Consider the following 20,819-nt stretch of genomic DNA (forward strand, 5'->3'; position numbering starts at 1 on the left):
TCGACCGACCAATCGCCTTCGGACACATCCTCAACCAGACCACTCCCTCCGACACACATCCAAATCTCTTCGCCACGACCATCTTTTTTACGCTTTCGCTTTCGCTTTTGGAACCAACACATGTCTACGACACATCCACATCTACCAAATTATACCAAAGCCCGCCCGCCCCCCAGCAAAACACTTCCAAAAAAAAGCAAACAAAAAACACAACTCACACTGCCCTAACTTCATTCATCTCCCATATATGGTCACGTAGTACTATTGCCCACACACGCCAAACACCTTCGCTTCTCAAATACACCTTCGCTTCTCAAATACACCTCGCCTGTATTCAGCTCTCCGACCATCAATGGTGCATAAATTCACTTTACTTTCTCTACATACACCCCTATTTTACAATGTATCCTCTTTGTCATCACGGCTCCAATTCATTTCTGCGCATTTCCACTTTTCACATTAACACGCAGCTGGAGTAATCGCTCTCACTGTAACCTGCACTCACATGCACTACGTAACCCGGAAGCTGCAAGCACCAATCAGACCCCAGAGCCCATTGTTTACCTCCATCAGCTGATCATGGCGGCCGACACTGCGGGCCAAAGAATGGTCACTTTACTACGCCGTCGCTGGTCAGCCACGACTGTGACATGAATCTGGAGGTAAGTACATTGTTGTCTTTCGCTGTACATTGTTGTCTTTCGCTCCACATTCTATTTTTCATACCGCCCATCTGATTGACGTCTTTCGAACATTGCCATTTTTTGCAAAGCCAGTTGCTGCACCTCTTTCGTGGAAGACAGTGTCACCCGTTTTCGTGCCTCTATGTCAACTGGTTTTCGTGGAGAGGATGCAGACAGTAAACTTCTTATGCTCTGCTGTGTATAATACATGAGCGACCGTGCCTTTCAACGTATAACCCAGCAATTTAAACACAGACCACATATGATATATGTTCTCTCATTCCCAAAACGTTTTACTTAATTTTTGGGTCATTGCCCAAGTTATTTTACGAGCGCTTCGTATTTTACGAGCGCTTTATTTACTTCAGGAGTTTACGCATTGCGCCGGCTAATATCCCCGCGGTAGTTCGAGGCACAGACCATACAAGGTCCATTGTCCCTTATGAATATTACCCATTTATGTCCTGTTTAGGAAGGTGCATCTAACACAGTACACTCTGTTCAGCATTTCTCACGCCGTGCACATTAATGAGCAGGACTGTACAGAGCTGGGTTTCTTAACATCAGGAACGTTCAGTAATGGTAGGCCACACTCAGTTGAATTCCTTGCATTTCTTGTCGTATCTGACAAAGGTGCCTTAATGATGGTAAATGTTACGCCTCTCGTTGTAATTATTCTGCTTTAGTAAGTAGGTGACTTTGTACAGATACTTTATATATTATTGTAGTAAGTTCCTAAGCACTGTTCTCTCTTAATGTTCCCCAAGCAACTACCAGCATCTGTATCTCTCTAGGACAAGGAAAGGTGAACGTGAAGAAACGTTTATTCACCTGTTGGTTTCTCAATGTTTGTCATCTCTGGTCAGGGCTGATTTGGATGAAATTTCTTCTGTTACATTAAATTCTAACTCGTTCACTTTCTGCAAATCATTCAAAAAGATTGGTGAAAACAAACAGAATTTTGGTGTTAAATGTTTGACAAATCTTATGCTGAATTTAGGATTTATTTTTGAAAGGATACAAAACCGGTACTTTCCACGATCTTCCTGCTGTAGTAGCTTCCGTTTGTCTTTGACCATTTTGTTTAATGTGAGCTTGTAAGTTTCTCCCGGTGCCTCAATTGCAGGTTCGAGAAAATATGTGTGATGCCAAGTCTACTGCCCTTGAAGCCTCGAGGCGGTGAAGGAACAGAGGCATGGACGAGAAATGGACCTCCAGAGAAGACCGTACAACATACGGAGGCCCACGACCTAACCCCACTCCCAGATACAGAACAGCTTTAACCAGATTCAGATGTATAAATTATGATTCCGTGGTCAGAATTGCTAGAGAAGAGAGAAAGAGAGAGAGGATGTTCAAGTCCTGTTTGACTATGCCCAAAAGTACTTGAGGATGACATTTATTTTCTTATTAGTTGCCCTCAATGTGATGATCTTCGATCTCAACTGCTGAACATTCCCCATTATCTGTCCAATGAATGGAAATTTGTCCACATTATGACGTGCAAGAATCGGTCATCGTTAGCTAAATACATATTCAAGGCCTCAGTTGTGAGACAGAAGTAGCCCAATACCTGATGCAAGGGATATAACTCCGTCATATTTCACAGAACATCTTGTCTTCCTACAGTTGTTATAGTTTAGTTGTCTGACTTGTAACAACTACATAATATTGTTCTCATTGATCACTGTATACAAATATAATTTGCCATCATTCGGTATGCTTTTCGTGCAGAATTTTGCTTCAAAATTGTTAGACATCAATCTCCTTTTCAAGCAATTTTGCATCAAATTGTTGCTACTTTTCCAATGCAAGAAAGTGAACTGTATCAACCTTTGCATCACCATTCTGTCAACTTATAATCACTATTATTCAGTTGTACAATGTTTCTGCTTGTATAATTATGCCATTCACGCTCTTGCCTAAAAGCACAAAAGCAAAATGTTATATATTGCTTGTACCCGGGGCCCAAGGCCACTACTACCGAAATAAATTGAACTTGAACTTGAACTTGTACAAGTAATTTATGTGATGTAGACAAATCTAAGAAAGTTATGGAGGATGCTACTTTGTCACAATCTTTAGCACAGTATATTCTTGAGTCCACACTCACGAGACCGCTAATGTTAACTGCCAAGGGAGACAACTCATCATTTTACCACCGCTTCATCTACTTTCGGTTCTGAATCATTTTCATTGTGCATGGTGGATATTGTGACTCGAAATTGAATGTGTCTGCGGTTGAAGACGAACTGCACGTTGTTACTTCATGTCACAGCTGCATGACAAGTTGACAAACAAGTTTTTAGCTCATGCTAAAGTTACAATTTTTAGGACTGCATTTTGTAAAATGCACACAAATCACACAGCTGTCTGTGCAGAGCTAGGGGATACAACTCACCATTGTACGAACGCTTCATTTACTTCTGGTTCTGAATCATTTTAATTGTTCAGGATTGGCATTGTGACTCGTATCTGCAGTTGAAGACGAACTGCACGTTGTTACTTCATGTCACAGCTGCATAACATGTTGAGAGACAGGTTTTCCCAACCAAGTGTTTTTGCAAGTTTCGCTCAAAATGTGAAGTTACAATTTTTAGGACTGCATTTTGTAAAATGCTCAAAAATCATACAGCTGTCGGTGTACAGTTAAGGGAGACAACTCCCCATTGTATGAGCGCTTCGTTTACTTTTGGTGATGGAGAAACTTAACCATGATAAATGATGACGATATACTTTGTGACTTCCACATATGTATGTATGTATGTATGTATGTATGTATGTATGTATGTATGTATGTATGTATGTATGTATGTATGTATGTATGTATGTATGTATGCATGTATGTATGCATGCATGCATGCATGCATCATATCGTTGGTTTTACTAATAAATGCATATTGCATCTCTGTGACTGAAGTCCAGATCTGGGTTATGTACCAGTGTGCATCAGCTCTTACCAGGAAACCAGGATTCTGACCAGATCTCACTGGATCCATGCTTCTCGAAATATTCCCATCCTCATCAGTCCAGGGTGTTTTGTCTCTACTCAATAAACTGAACTCATTCTCTACCACAGCTTCTTACAGGAAGTGACGTCACCTCCTCCAGCTCTTCTGTGTTTAAAAATAGTTCAGAATTTCTTTCATTGTACTCTTGTTAATGTCAGTGTGCAAATTGCAAAATAGATACTGGCCCGCTTGCCCGTGCCAAGTGAAAATCCAGTCATGTCGGTAAATCTGTACAGTCACTGACCCAGCTTGTGAAACACGACTTTTTAAGTTACCATACACTTTTAAATCATGCATGATCATGGCCTGATAAAAATGTTCATCACGTTAGCAGGTTGATCATGAATGAAATCCAAGTCATGCTGACAGTATCCTGTGATGATGTCACTTCCTGTCCCATTGTGCCAAATCCTTGCCATGTCCTGCCCCAGGTTACTACCCGACATCATGTAGTCAGAAGAACATACCTGTTAATGTCTTCTACACTACCGCTTTTTTTAGTTCCATGCTGAATTTTCACCCACATTTACAAGTCCAGTCAAAGTGCATGTGTCGTGGTCACATGACATGTCACATGATCCTCTGTATCCTCAAAGCCACCCATCCCTGCATCGATTCCCTCTATATTCTCGATTTTCGGGAACATAAAGTCTCTCATGAAAAAACCTGTGAATGTCCTTGGGTAGAAAAGGCCTTCAGGAACCTATGCTTGCCATAAAAGGCAACTATGCTAGTGGTAAGAGGCGACTAACGGGATCGGGTGGTCAGGCTCGCTGACGTGGTTGACACATGTCATCAGTTCCCACTTGTGCAGGTGGATGCTCATGTTGTTGATCACTGAATTGTATTGTCCAGACTCGATTATTTAGAAACAGCCGCCATATGGCTGGAATATTGCTGAGTGTGGCATAAGACTAAACGCACGCATTCACTCACTCTCTCATGCAGAACCTGTGACCAAAATATTTAAATGGGCCCACGTTAATATTTTCAGCCTTGATCTCGTATTAAGAGATAGTTGTACTGACAAAAATCAGGAAAAATATTTGTAATGTTTGTGTAGTTGGATACTGTGAAGCTTGGATGAGTTAGCCATCACTAACTTGTTTGTTGTGTGTCATTGAAAGTTGTCTCACTAATAGTATGTTGGTTTTTAGGGGGTAAAAAATGCATGCTTGTCCATACTCTTGCGATATTGCTAAGGCCTAAGGACAAAGATTGCTGAGGTTAGAAAAATATTATGAGCTCCTCATGTCCACATGTTGAGGAACATTAAACAGTCGTAACATATTTGTTTCTAGTATATTCATGCAGCTAATAATTGTATACGTATAATGAACAGCAAAAGAAACACTACACTGTCTTTTTGTCGAGTTTTTAATTTGAAGACATAACATGAACGCTTACTTTTATTTAGTTTTTTGTTTAATGTTCTTAACTTGTGTTGCTTTTGCTGTTCAGGTCTGATGACATGATCCAGTGGGTGGTAGGTAAAATGGATCTAATCATTTTATTCTCCATCAAATATCAATATACCTAATCAGAAAACTAAACTGTTCGAAGGTTGTACTTTGACCAGCTGGGTGGCATCGAGCTGGATGTTCATGGGGGCCGGAGAAGGAAGTGGACGTGGAAGGATCAAGAGACTCACGTACATGCTCCACCCTTCCAGCCAATCTGCTTCGGTCTGAACCGCTACATTGGTGTGCGTGTGATGAACCAGGACAGCATCGCACTCACCCTAACAGCCAAGAAGAGGAGTTGCCGCTTCAATGTGGGCTCACGTCTCAAGGTAGGAGTGATATAAAGTCCTCCTCAGCAATGCATAGTTATTGGTTGTGGTGTGAGGATTCATCGATACGCATCAATGCATTGGTTGTTGATACAGTGAACTGATGCAAAGTTTAACATTGTTGTATATCTCCATACGAATGGGCCACAATGCATTTATGTCTAACTTAGCATATTGCCAGATCACAATATCAGTCAAAAAAAGAGAGACTACTTCAGTTAGATGATTAAAGTGTATGCTTACTTATTTCCGTTCATAAGTAAACGTTTCCTCAGAAATTCTTGCCTCAAGACCTGTATCAGACATAGCGTTCGCATCTTATCAGCATTTACAAAATCAGTGTATAAACGTAATTATCTCATTTTCGAATGAACATTTAACATCACTGGCGGAATTTGACAAAATACTTTAAAACTGGTTTGGTTTTTGACCTTAATGCGTTTTGTAGTTGGTGTTAGAATTGAAGATTCTCATATTGTGATACATATCGTAGTGATATCCTTGTATCAGGATTCGTATCCTAACACAGAAAAAGTGGACAATACTTTGTTAAAGTATTGTGAATAAAATGTTAGCATTGTGATGTATTGTATTGCAGGTTATATGCCAATACCAGCACTATTTAGAGTATGATCTGCAGTAGCCTGTAGTAATAATAACACCTTGCCTCAATAGCAAGGGAATAACTTAGAGCCTGTGTTAGCTGAGCTCCATCAAAATAGACTTTAATGACGATGTGTAAGGCAGTTGTTGAGTGGGTGTGTATGATTGTTATACTATTAAAAAAAATAGGAGGTATTCCAATTTTGGAAGCATACCACTAGCCAATGCCAATGCATTGAGAAAAAGTATTGTGTATTCATACAGATGAAACATTTCCAAAGGAATGGAATAAATTGTCCATTTTTCCCTTAATTTCTTTTCATTACCTGTTTCTTCCTTGGCTTCATCCTTCGTATTTTATCATTCTGGTAAATCCAATATCCCCTACCTTTTGTGAATGGTATATTATGGACGTTTCGTTTTTGTACCCTCTGGAGTTTCTGTCATCATGTTTTATTGTTGTAGCTGGTAGCTCCAGAAAACATCCCACCCAAGGAGATTGATGAGGCAGCACTGTTCTTGGATGAGCGAAAGGCTTATGTTGAGTACGTTGCAAACCCATACCATTTAAGCATTCACATTAAAAATGGTCTTTCATCTTTCCTGTCACACTTCACTCTCTTTGACTCAGGACTCAATGCTCACTTAGTACTTTTAGTAAACTTTTTGACCTCACTCATGGCCTTTGACTGCCTCAGATCTGACTTTGACCTCTTTTGTGATTACCTCATGACCTTGATGACCTTTTGACCCCACTCATGATGACCTTGGGACTTTTCATTGTAGATCAATTCTTGACAAAGTCTCAAACTTGCTGAAGTTCCCCAAGTCACCCAAACTTGACAAGATCCTTCCACCAATCCACCTCACATCCAAACTACAACGCACTGAGAAACTACGGCAGGAAAAGTCTGCAACCAGGTTGTCCAGGAGCAAGTCTGCACAAGGGAAGGGGTCACTGCCAGTTGTTACTGTCAACTGACTCCCCTTTTCTCTTTGCCATGTGCTTCAGGGACCTTGTTTGTTAAGTACATGCAACTCCAAAGTCACTGTGATATGCCTCGAACTGTTTTTAGGAGACATTTCTTTAAATTTTCAATATTGTTAAGATAGGTTTTCCTATTAAAAGAAATATTCATGTGTATGCAAAAATACACTTATTTCTAGTATTATCTCATATTGTGTTGGGGAACATGACTTTTTGAAAAATTACTTGTATTTAAACAGAAGGTTTTTCCAATATCCCTAAGTCTGTCTCATATTTTATGTTTATTCTCTTTTATACAAAAAGAATGCTTGATAATCTTGTTGGTCTCAAAATACAAATATGTAAATCTACCATCTCGACAGAGTTGTTCAGACTTCTCATGAACCAATCCCATACAAGTACTTAGCACTGGAATCTGCAAAGATTTGTTCTGGTTCACCTGTATTCGGGAGCATTTACTTAGATCTCATACTTATTGTTTACTGAACATTTCATAATTAACATGACCTTTATCAGGGGTTAAAAAATCCCATCGCCCGATGCCAGGGACAAGTCAGTTTTCATTTCGGGCAGTCAAATAATGGTGTCTTACTTGTCTGTGGGCTACTATATGATATCCACTTATGGTTTCACACTGCAAATAAACTTGAAGTTCATTTCATCATCTCATCTGCTCATAATGTAGCTATTACATTTCGCAATAATAGCAATTTAGAGCTATCGTTCTTTGAAATTTACCACTCTTTCATAAATAGTCCAGTAAACATTAGCATCAAACAGTGTCATAAAATCAGGGCAAGTGGAAAATTAATCAGCACAAGTAACTTTCTTGAAGTCACTTGCCCTGTGGAAAGTGGCTTTTAAAAAAATATTTGAACCCCTGCCTTTATTAACTCCTGTATGCCTCTGTGTCTTATTAACTCCCAGTGGTGCCTACATTGACCTGGGTTGGTGGGGTTTGTTATTTTTCTCCCCTAATCCCATTGTCTTCTTAACCCCTCAGCTTAGAATTCCCAGTTCATTTTACTCAAATTCTGTTGCCAAAATTCACAGAATTGTTTTTATTTTTATTTTTGTCTTTAATCATGTTTCTGAAAATATTCCTGAAAATAATACTATTCCAGTATTCAGTTCTGTGAGTGACAGCAATCCACTCATTACAATGTAATAACTTGTGTTGTACAGTGTGAATCATATTGCCTTGGAAACAATATAGAGGGTCTGATCACTGGGGTGATTGAATGTAGTGATTATAGATGCACAATTGCAGTATGTTGAATATTTGTACTGAAACATTTTCAAAGATTGATGAACATTGCTTGACAAAGTTGGAATCCATATATATTTCATATTTTACCCTCACTTCAATAAATACTGAATTTTGTTAGTTTAACTTAAGCCACCTTTGATTTTCCAACACATTATTAAATTATTATTATTAAATCTTAATAACACGGATGTGGTAGAATGGAGAGAAACATACTGTGTTGAAAAATAGGACGCACAGAACAAAATGTGAATACCCCTAGATTTTTTATAGAAAACGTCATGCTAAGCGTTTGGTTCTAAGTCAGATTTGGAGCTAATATGATTTATTTATATGCCTCTAAATTTCCAACACAGTATGTTTGTCTCCTGATTAAAATTTCAATTTCCAGCACGACAAACCTTTTACTGTATTTCAGTAATCTCTATGCTTGGGTATAAATCCTTGCACATTGGGCATCGCAACAGTAGGACTGAGACAGATTATTTAAATGTATAAACAAGTTTTTATCGTAAACATTTTTCCTGTGTTTCATTCAAATACATTTTGTTTCTTGCAGGAAATACAATCTCAATCCATCAATGTGATGGTTTCTTTCTCATTTATAATATGAATGACCCCCATGCTACTCAGAGTGTTGCTCTGACATATTTGCAAGTTATTTAACACAACTGTAGCACTTTACCCAAGATATTTGCTTATATTTCATATACTACTTCATTGAATGAAATCACTTAGAAAACCAACCGTTTTAAGAATGACATGCCGAAATGATTATCGACTTTTTGATTTTTGATATGTATTAAGGGAGGAGGGGTAGCCCAGTGGGTACAGTGTTTGTTTGTCATACCAAAGGTCTGGGTTTGATTCCCCTCATGGGTACAATGTGTGAAGCCCATTTTGGGTGTCCCCTGCTGTGATATTGCTGGAATAACTTTAAAATCTATGTAAAACCCAACTCACGCACTTGACATGTGTTAAATATTGTCTTACAAGCGCTCTTCACTAGCATAATACACTTTTTTGTAATTAATAATTCAACAGAGAATCATATTGAGTTAACAATCTTAATCTAATGAAGCCATGTTTTAGATACAATGAGACTACTTGCAAAGTATTCTACAGTATTATGGAGCATTCAAGGCTTTTTTAATTACCCATAATCATGCAATTAGCAAATTTATATCACTTAATATGAGTTAGTATGAACCATGCAGTGAATATCGAAAGATGTTTTGGGGAAACACCTAATCAACTGACCTGTATCATGCCGTAGCTAATATCTTATGGACTTTTTGTGACCTATTGATGTGGGAGTGTGGTCAATGCGTTATTCTTGTAAATAAACCACCTGAATTTCCCTTTACCCATTGTTTTATGTGTTTTGACATTCTCACCCCTGAATGCAGATAGTTTCGTATGACATCACAAATACAGGCTAATCAGTATAATACAGGACCTCACTTCTTTCTTGTTTGAAACCTCCAAGGCTTTGTAATTCACACCATGCTCTTTGTAGCCATCCTCGTAATCGTCAAGTCTAGGTAAATGAACAATGCATCTAAGGACATGGACAGTGCATCTAAGGACATGAACATCTGAGGACATAGACGCGTCTAGGGGAGGGATACAGGGGCTCTGCAAAGGTTCGGCAATGGTTACACAATTCTTCTCCCCAAGAAAGGAGAGTTGACTGATCCCAGAAACTTCCGCTTTATCACATTTGAATACACAATACCAAATATTTACTGGTTTTATGACGAAGCTCCTGTTATCTTACTGCTCTTACAATGATATAATTTACAGAGAGCAGAATTTGGTACGAAAGGGATGTTGGGAGTGCAAGGAGCAACCTCTTGTACAAAAAATGATTTTGGAAGAGGCTAATTGATATCACCACAGCCGCTCCATGTTGACGACCCAGAGCGACTACTTGATTTACTAGTCTTTATGAGTTGCTGGTCGACTCATCTTGAGATGTACTCCCAAGGACAGTGCAGACTTCGGATACTATTCCAGTCAGATGGAGAATATTGCAGGGGGGTTCCTATAGTCCCTGGCCTGTTTGTATCTAAATCATTTGAACTTTCTGCGTAATAGAAACCTTATAGCAAGGAATGGAGCTATAGCATGACCAGAAATTACTGAGAATTGTAGGAATCCTTTTTCATTTGGGAAGAATTATCCCCCTTTGTTTTCTTCCTAGCAGATGACATTTTCAGTGATCCTCAGTGTGATTGATATGAGTTTAGTTTTACGCCTTTGGACCAGACAATCTGGTGATCAACAGCATGAGCATTGATGTACACAATTGGGAACCGATGACATGTGTCAGCCAAGTCAGGGAGCCTGATCACCCAATCCCATTAGTCGCCTCTTAAGACAAGCATAGTCGCCTTTTGTGGCAAGCATGGGTTGCTGGAGGCCTAGTCTACACCTGACCTTCACAGGTCATGGATGATTGAGAGAAGAGGAAGTTGATTTTAGAGTATTATAACAAGGACACCAGATCAGAGAAATTTCAAGTAGAACAGGCATCCGTTTGTCCATTGTTTATGGTGTTTTGAAAACCATTGCAAATGGATATAGCAGTGAGCACCAGGGAGGCCCAGGAAACTGGCTGTCGGTGACAGGAGGCGGCTTGGTATTCTTGTTTCTGAAAACAAACGAAGGAGTTTAGAAAACGTAAGGTTGAGCATGACTGATGGAGGACATGTGGCTGTCTGCATGGAGACAAATAGACCTGAGCTGCATGCAATGGGTTGGCAGAAAAGTCGAGGAATTCCATCAACGGTCATGAAACTTAAACAAATGGAGCGAAGGTTGAACAGGTGCTTACGGAACAGAAATTTTGACTGGGACATTGAGATTTTCGCAGATAAAAAGTTCTGTGTGGCTGTTTCCTAATCCTCTGGAATTTCGGACCAAACAAACTGAAAAAACTTTGTATCAGCGCCCAAAGTACAGTCCGAAATTTAACGTGTGGGGTGAAATCTGTGTTAGGGGCAACGCCCGTCTGTGCATGCGGAATATGATCAGTGAGCGATACACAGATGCTCTCTTCCATCTGCTTACGTGGTCTGTGGAATATGTTTTGACTTTCCAGCAGGACAACGACCCAAAACATCGTTCAAAGCATCCACAGGTCGGGTTTCGGACCCAACAAATGAGTTATTAGATCTGCCAAGCTATAGCCCTGACCTAAAGGAGGAGAGAATGCTTTGGGACTTATGAAAGAAAGTGCCCATAAGAAGTATATTTCTGAAATGAAAGGAGAGGCGGTCCTCTATTGGGATAGCACTGACCACGACTTTCTAAGTTTTGGCACTGAAGCCGACATTGCTGCCCATGGTGACTCGACAAAATACTGTTTACCCGTCGTTGAAGTTACTTTCTGCAATATTCATATTTAACACATTAATAATGAGTGACCAAATAAAAACTGTACAATTCTCAGTAATCTCATGCAGATGAAACGAGAAGGTGTACGGGTTTCAATGGAATGGCAAAAACCCAGGATCAATTAAAACAACGGAAGAGCGAATGACTGTTCACATGCAAGATTCGTGAAAGCCACATTCAGCAAAAATGTCGTCCAGACTCACATCCAACCAGCATTTTTTGTACCATTGCCTTGACAATTCGAACAAATGTGTGAACTCACTTTTAGAAGGTGTACAGAAGACTTTACAGTCAGAACACAGTGTCTGGGCTAGGTGACACATACGTGTTGCTGCCATGAAACAGTGGCGTTATTGCTCATAGTAACCACAGGCGACAGGTTGTGAAGTCAATATCTTTTATATATTTTATTCCGTTTGGAATAAAAGTCTGTAACAGTAATCACACAATGTATATGCACGTATGTACATACACGCACACACACACACGCATATATAGTGAGTGAGGGAGTTGTCCTCAAAGCAAGCAACACGTCTGAAAGTGAGTGAGTTTAGTTTTACGCCGCACTCAGCAATATTCCAGCCACATGGAGGCGCTCTGTAAACAATAGTCTGGATCAGACAATCCAGTGATCAACAACATGAGCATCGATTGTGCAATTGGGAACCGATGACATGTGTCAGCCAAGTCAGCGAGCCTGACCACCCGATCCCGTTAGTCACCTCTTACGAGAAGCATAGTCGCCTTTCATGGCAAGCGTGGGTTGCTGAAGGCCTATTCTACCCCGGGTAGACCTTCACGGGTACCTAGATGACGTAATCATAAGGAACATAACTTATTCTAATGTTTTCACTTATTCATATGTGATGATAAGTGTTCAAACGAAACACGGAATGATCAGACAAGTGTCTGTTCTCATGTACTGTTATAGTGCCAGCTTCAATAAACGGGTCTATAACGGGTCGATAGATAGATAGATAGATAGATAGATAGATAGATAGATAGATAGATAGATAGATAGATACAAGACACATCTGTTAGGTGAAATTCTTTCTAATTTAAGTGTCTTGAAGTACACTCTATACTATTTGCTACTAAACAGCAAACAATTTTTCCACATAGAGAGCCATCTCAGGTTTTGAAATTGAATCTTGCATCACAAGCTGAATTAACAAAGACAAAACGAGGGTTAAAAAACACCTCAGTTAGGTAAAATTCTGTATAACGTAAGCTCCTTAGAGTAATATTTGAAAATTACTCCTAAACAACAAATAACGTTTCCACAATTTGAAGGTAACACAGTGTCATTATCTAAAATCTTGAAATTGATGGTAAATTAGGGAAGAGCAAATAATGGGCAAAAGACACCTCATTTGGGTGACATTCTCCACAGAAGAGGAGCTGCTCCTTAGAGTAATATTGGAAAATTTCTCCTAAACAACAAATAATGTTTCCCCAAATTGAAGGTAGCAAAGAGTCGATATCTAAAGTCATAAAATTGAATCTTGGAAGTCATGTTGAATAAATTAAGACAACCTAGGTTTACAGGACACCTCATTTGGGTGAAATTCAGTATGATAAAGACTTCTTAGAGTAATCTTGAAAACTTTCTCCTAAACAACAAATAATCTTTCCACTAGTTCTTGGACCGGAAGGAGGATTTCACAGAAGAGGAGCTGCCTGGTGACTATATTGTGCTTGTTGTGTTTTTGTGACTGCTTAACTTTTGTGCTTTGTCTTCAAGGTCGACGTGTGGGACCAGTTGGTCGACCTTTAGTGGTCGCCATCCATTTTCTCTTTTATTTTATTTCACCATGGCGATGGCTAATGCGGTCAAGAAGGCTGCCATCCCTCAGGATTTGTTTGACTCGGCAATTTCCACCAACACCATAAAAGCCCATTGCAAGGTGAGATTCTATCCATGCTGTATTTCCTAAGTATCGGGAAAGGATTTCATATCTATCTGGTCAACTGATCGTGTGGGAGTGTGGTTATTAAAGGATGCCAGAAGAACAAAGCTTTTGGCGAGTTCATTGCCCGCATGACACAATCCGGTCCAGCTTCGTGGGAAGATATTTTTCTAAATATGGTCATGTTCTAGATGTTTCCAAAGAATGCGTGTTTCTTCCAGATGGAGCAACTGTTCATAGTGGTGTGCGATTGGTTGTGTTAGAACTGACGGAAGGTAATAAAAACATTCTGCCTCATATTCTTAAATTTGGGGATAACATGTCCATGTTGGTCACAGCCCCAGGCAGAGTACCTTTGTGCCTTAGGTGTGGACAAAAAGGTCACACCGGGGCCTCTTGTGAATTAACACTCTCTGGACATGAAAATAGACCGGTGGAATTAGATAAGGAATACCAGAGACAAGAAAGGGAGAAGGAGAGACTTGAAGGGGAGGAGAGGGAAGGTTCGACAGCAGGGGGATCAAGAGATTCCGATGAAGAGGACAGTTTGGATGATTCTACAGTCAATGCAGAGTTTTCTATTGCATTGGATAATGTTGGGAAAACAGAGAAAGAAGAGGGGGTGAAGTTCTTGATTTCGTAGATGATCTTGAGAAAACTGTTGATGTGAATGAGGGAGATGCTAGCCAGGCGTGGACTGATAATTCTCATTTGGGGCCCTTATTAGATTCACTTCATCCTGATGATATAAAAGCCCTTGTTTCATATGCTGCTGTTTTGGAGGGTAAGGCTACTGGGAAGAAGAAGTCCTTGAAAGGTAAAGGGACCACCAGGAAAAGTAGGGGTCGTTCTTTGGACTCAGGGGAGAGGAACAAACGTCGGAGTAACTCCAGTTCTACTCCTGTAGAGGACAGGCGGAGTTCCAGTCGGAGGAGACATATTCTGGTAGACCCTGGGATTAGCAGCCCACCTTCGATTTAGAATATATTGACATGTTTTCTCCAAACCTAACGACACTAGCAAAGTGCCCCGACCACCATTATCGATTACTTCACCAAACACAGCGCAATATTCTCCTCCAGACAGGAGGCCTTTAGATTGTGCTAATTGTTTCATATTTTTGTCATCTGTTGTCATCAATGCTTTTCATGTGTAACTTTGTAACAATTAATTGCAATGGGTTATTATATAACACACATAAGTGTTCTCTTTTGGCAAAAAAAAAATAATTCTTGTATAGACTTCCTTTTTCTACAGGAGACCCATATACACAACTTACGTTTAGCAAAATGTTACGAGTCTAAATTTGAAGGGAAAGGGTTTGGGGCTTTTGGAACTAATGTTAGTCAAGGGGTTGGTATTATTGTCAATTCTAACATTGATATGGTAGAGGACAGTTTTCATTTTGATATGGAGGGTAGGTATATTATTCTAGACATAACTATCAGTGCTACCAGACTTCGTTTGATTAACATTTATGTTCCCAATAATTCGGCTATTGTCACATTATTTAGTTACTAATAGGCTTTTGGTTCTTTGGGGCGATTTTAATACAGTGAGTTAATATTTAACGTCACATCGGCAGTATCTCAGCCATATTGTGACGAGAACATTTAACAAAGAAAAGGACTATATGTATATTATAAAATCTGTCGGCGAAGGACAGTAAAACAACTAGGATATCACAATTTGAATTAAAACTACCGTGGAAAGTTAAAACTAATATCATTATTCGGACAATACCATATAAAATCAGGCTATAGATTGCCAACACCTGAAGGTAGATCACCATACTAGGGACCATGGGGACTTACAGTACCTTTGCTACCTGCATGGACCCTAGTTGGATTTACATCGTCCCCTCAGCCGTCAGCAATTTAGTCCCATCTAGCCAAAAATTAAAAATACACATATGCTACGATTAAAAACAGTGGAAGTCTAAACGTACATGAAATGTTTTGGGACTTATGTACCCTCCCAGGAGGACAATGATTTTACGGTACTTCAACCCCCTTTGAGGGTACAGCCACTAACAATTCTAGTCACTAATCTAAACTACCATGAATTAAAATGCAGCTATCTACAGAACATAATAATCAAAATTCAAAGATGAAATCAATTTCTTTTAAAATTCCAAGAATTAAATGAGAACTTACGCTGTTAAAAAGGTCCGTCATTGTTTTTACATTGAAATATTTATCCCTTATGATGGAGAATTCAACACAGTCCAGCAGGATATGCTTGACCGTGGTTCTCTCATCACAAGGGATGCAAAAGGGAGGATCCTCAGGTATGAATGAGTGTATCTAATATGGCCAATACGACGTCGCCGCATGATGACCTCTTCAAATCTGGACTGACAACCCAAGTAGGAATAACCAATATAGGGTTTTATTTCATGTAATTTATTGATGCCTACCTGGGTGTCCCACTTCTTCTGCATCAGATCACGGATATAAGATCTAATGTTGGCTTTATAATCAGTGTATGGAATAAGAAGTGCTGTCACAGATTTGTTGAGTGCTGCCTTAGCAGCAAGATCGGCTATTGTGTTACCAGAAATGCCTACGTGGCTTGGTAACCAACGGAAGACGATGTCGTATTGGCCAGTAGCAAGATCATTATACAATTCAATAATATCAGTTAAAAGTGGATGTTTCCAAGAAATATTTTTAATAGCCTGAAGGCGAGAAAGAGAGTCGGAATAGATTATACACTGTTTATGTTTAGGATGTCTTTGAATATATTTAAGCGCCGTTAGTATTGCATTAGCTTCAGCTGTAAAAATAGAGCTTTTGGCTGGTTATCTAGAAGATATTGTTCTGGATCCAATGACAGTGGCACAAGCCACAGTGCCACCGTCCTTGGACCCATCTGTAAATAAGGATTTATATTTGCTATATTTATGTTTTAATTGATTATAATCTTGTTTGTATTGTAATTCATTAGTTTCTGATTTTTTAAATGTACATGTAGTTAATGTTAGGTCAACTTGTGGCCTAACCAACTGCCAAGGAGGAGAAGAATGAAGACGGGAGGGAGCTATATTTTTCAGCTCAATACTAGAAACAGCAATAAATGGCTTAATTCTGAGCCCAAGAGGCGGAACAAGGTAAGACTTTTCGTCATACAAATCCTCATAAAGAGGATTAAAGACACAATTAATTGCAGGATTAGACTCATTAGAAGCTAATTTTGTAATGTACTGTAAAGTTTTATACGGCGATGGTTGAGAGAAGGCTCATCAGCCTCGACGTTCAGACTGTCGATAGGAGAAGTTCTAAAAGAACCGAGACAAAGTCTTAGGCCTTGGTGGTGCACAGTATCAAGTAGTTTTAGGTTGCTTTGACAAGCTCCACTATATACGATGGAGCCGTAATCAAGTTTCGATCGCACGAGTGATCTATATAAGTGAAGAAGGGTAGTTTGATCCCCTCCCCATTTTGAATTAGAAACAACCTTTAATAAATCGAGAGCCTTCAATCATTTGGCTTTTAGGGATTTAATATGCGGCAAAAAGGTCAAATGTGAATCAAAAATAAGTCCCAGGAACTTAGCCTCCTTGACAACTTTGATAGGGGTGCCACTTAGAAATAGTTCTGGGTCTTTATGCGGTTTATATTTACGGCAGAAGTGTACACAATTGGTTTTTGATTTAGAAAATTTGAAGCCATTTTCAAGACACCAGTTATCTACTTTGTTTAAACACAGCTGCAGTTGCCGTTCAATAGTATGCATATTTTTTCCACGACAAGAAATATTAAAATCATCCACAAATAACGATCCATCAATTGAATCGTTTAAAACTTTAGATAAACTGTTGATCTTGATGCTAAAAAGAGTGACAGACAAAATACTGCCTTGAGGAACACCCTGATCCTGATTGTAATGATCAGACAGGGTAGAACCTACACGGACCTGGAACTGTCTGTCATTTAAAAAGTTGGCTATGAATTGAGGCAAACGACCTCGCAAACCGAAGTAATGTAAATCCCTTAAAATGCCATATTTGCACGTTGTATTGATCACGTTATTGGTCAGTGCGTTTTTAACAAATGATTCTAAACGCACTAAGTGGTCGACTGTACTTCTGTTTTTTCGGAAACCACACTGTATGTCTGTAATGAGGTTAGCTGTTTCCAAGTACCAAACAAGTCGATTATTTATCATGCGTTCCATGGTTTTGCAAACACAGCCAGTTAATGAAATCGGGCGATAATTGGATGGATCCGTATGATCACGTCCAGGTTTAGGTATTGGTACTACTATAGCGTCACGCCATGAAGAAGGAAATTTACCTGAAGTCCAAATATCATCAAACATATATAAGAGCGTCTCTAAACAGGATTCTGGTAAGTGCTTCAGGAGTTGATAATGTATGTTATCAGCTCCTGTAGCAGCGTCATGAGCTTGATCAAGAGCATGAATAGAAAATGTTTCATTATAATCTTCCCCATTATCAGAATTGAAATTAATAGTTTCCTTTTCTTCCTGTTTTTGATATTGCTGGAATTTTGGTACATAATTTGAAGAGGAAGAGTGTTTAGCAAGGGTTTCACCTAGTTTATTAGCAATATCTGAATTATCAGTAAGCAATTGATCTCCATGTTTAAGATGATGGATAGTAGATTTAGTACCTTTACCTTTGATTTTCTGGACCATGTTCCATACCTTGGACATGGGTGTCCGAGAATTTATTTTAGATACATAATTGTGCCGAGATTGGCGTTTGTTCTGTTTAAAAGTACGCCGTGCTTTAGCATTTAAAATTTTACATTTATTTAAATTATGCACCATAGGATGGCGACGGAAATAATGTTCTGCTCTTTTCCTTGCCTTCCTAGCTTGTTTGCACTCATCGTTAAACCATGGTTTTCGAATATGTGGAACTGCAGAGGACTTTGGTATACACTCATCAGCTATGGAGTTCAATTCATCAGAAAAGCACTTAATAGCATCAGGAACGTCAATAAAACGTTCAGGTTTAAGCTTTTCAGCACACAGTGTTTCATATAAAGCCCAGTTAGCCTTTTTAAAATTCTGCCTTGATGATGGAGGAACATCAGATGGAATTACAGCTTTTAATATAGTAGGAAAATGGTCACTTCCACAGAGATCATCGTGGACTGACCATTCGAATTCATTTAGTAGTTCTGAATTTGTGAGTGACAAGTCGAGAGCAGAATAGGTCCCTGTACCAGGGAGTAAATATGTGTTTGAACCATCATTATAAATACATAAATCATTAGCAGAACAAAAGTCCTCCAACAATTTACCTTTAGCGTTTGTAGTTACACTACCCCAGAGTGGGTTGTGGCCATTTAAATCTCCCATTATAATACAGGGCTTCGGCAGCTGATCATATAGAGCTTGAAGATCGGTTTTGGCAAACGCCGAAGACGGTGATATATAAAGAGAGCATAATGTAAACGCTACATGTAAAGTAATTCTCACTGCAACAGCCTGCATATTAGTAATAAGTGGAACAGGGCTTTGAATAACGTTTTGTCTGACTAGAATAGATGATTCTCCAGTGGCCCTATCACCCGGAGGTGAAAAACAATGATATGCATTAAAATAACGAAGTTCAAATATATCTGTTTGTATTAAATATCTCTTGGAGACATAACGCTGAAGGTGTAAAATCTTGGACTAATAGCTGTAATTCATGTAAATTAGTCCTCAAGCCTCTGCAGTTCCACTGTACTTATTGGAATAAACTATCTTTTTGGTAGGTTAATAGGGGATCTACCCCTCACCTTTTTCGAGGGCGACAAGCTATGTGCCCTGAGATGGAAGTTTTCTGACACTTCCATGGCCTCAAGCGATCCGTATTTATTGAATAATTTTACAGGATTTTCTGAACCCTTCTGGTGTCTGCCACTCTTTCTTGACGATTCTGTTCTGGAGTCAGTTTTACTTTGAACAATATTCTTCGAGCTTGTTTTTGATTGTGATTTGTGAGTTGGCCGAGACAAAGATTGCACAAAGAGTGTTGACAGAAGATGTCAAGGTTTGGGTAGACTGTTCGGGTGCAACAAACTGAGCATTATTTGTTTTAACCCACGTCAAATCTGTCTATCAATGTATCGACGAGGTAGTTACTTTTGAGGTATATTCAGGAGTTCGTACAACTGATTCAGTATGTGCAGCAGATTCCACAAGTTTTTTGGCGTCAGGAAAGTTGACGTTCTGAGTGAATTGAATTTTATTGATTTCCATTTGTTTTTTCCAGACTGGACACTCTTTGGCTAAAGACGACTGATTTCCCGAACAATTTGTACACCTTTTTTGGTCACTGTTACAGTCTTCTGTGACATAAGTATTCTCACTACAGTGGGCGCATGTTATGGGCTTGGTACAAGTGTTACCACCGTGCCCATACCTTTGACATCTAAAACATCTCAAAGGATTTGGGATGTACACGTCAACTGAAATACTACAGTAACCTGCTTTAACAGACTTCGGAGGATTTGGCGATGAGAAGGAGAACAGATAAGTATTTGTTTGCGGATCGTGAATCTTTTAACATAAATCACTCCCTGATCTTTCATCTCAGAAGCAATATCTAACTCTGACATATCAGCAAACAGTCCATCTCTGTCTCTGATTATGCCTTTACTGGTATTCAGAGTTCTGTGGGCAGTGATAGAGACGGGAATTCCAACAAATACTTCTGTTGACATGAGGTTCTTTGCTTGCTGTTTTCTGCTGCATTCAACCAACAGAGAGCCTGAACGCAAGCGTCTAACGTTTTTAACCTCACCTGCAATGCCATGTATAGCCTTGGAAATGGCAAAAGGGTTACGTTTCAGTGGCGTCTTGTCTACAGTTTCTAGAACTAAAATCGTGGCCAATAGTCGATTGAGTTGGAAGGTCGTTGGTCGTCATCATCGTTGTCAAGTTGGGGTTTGGTATTCCATAGGTAGTATATATGTTTCATCATCCGAGCGCCCCACCCACCACGGAGTATCACAAAGGACAATGCTAAACACAAGCGGGTCTCCAACTTGCAGCACCAAGGATACTCAGATGATATACTCCAGCAGAAAAACCAAAAGATTAATTCTTCCACCAGATTGGCCCATGAGCCACCGCTTTCTGGGCATAAGACTCTAGGCAGAATTCATGTAAACAAAATTCAAGTCAAATAATATTCTGAA

The 20,819-nt window shown here is 39.4% G+C and overlaps 1 protein-coding gene across 1 annotated transcript; it reads left to right on the plus strand.

Moving 5' to 3' along the window:
- The first annotated feature begins 650 nt into the window (after positions 1-650).
- Positions 651-7,071, plus strand: LOC137269946 (glutamate-rich protein 6-like). Its single transcript, XM_067803783.1, has 5 exons — positions 651-662; positions 1,810-1,862; positions 5,258-5,486; positions 6,555-6,634; positions 6,876-7,071. The coding sequence occupies exons 1-5, from the start codon at positions 651-653 to the stop codon at positions 7,069-7,071; spliced, it is 570 nt and encodes a 189-aa protein (XP_067659884.1).
- The last annotated feature ends 13,748 nt before the right edge of the window (positions 7,072-20,819 follow it).

This window comes from Haliotis asinina, unplaced genomic scaffold (genome assembly GCF_037392515.1).
Source record: "Haliotis asinina isolate JCU_RB_2024 unplaced genomic scaffold, JCU_Hal_asi_v2 scaffold_19, whole genome shotgun sequence".
Classification (NCBI taxonomy): Eukaryota; Metazoa; Mollusca; class Gastropoda; order Lepetellida; family Haliotidae; genus Haliotis; species Haliotis asinina.

Coding starts and splice junctions, on each gene's coding strand:
- LOC137269946 (XM_067803783.1), top strand. Junction 5,487..6,554: donor ATGTGGGCTCACGTCTCAAG/GTAGGAGTGATA, acceptor TTATTGTTGTAG/CTGGTAGCTCCAGAAAACAT. Junction 6,635..6,875: donor GAGCGAAAGGCTTATGTTGA/GTACGTTGCAAA, acceptor TTTTCATTGTAG/ATCAATTCTTGACAAAGTCT.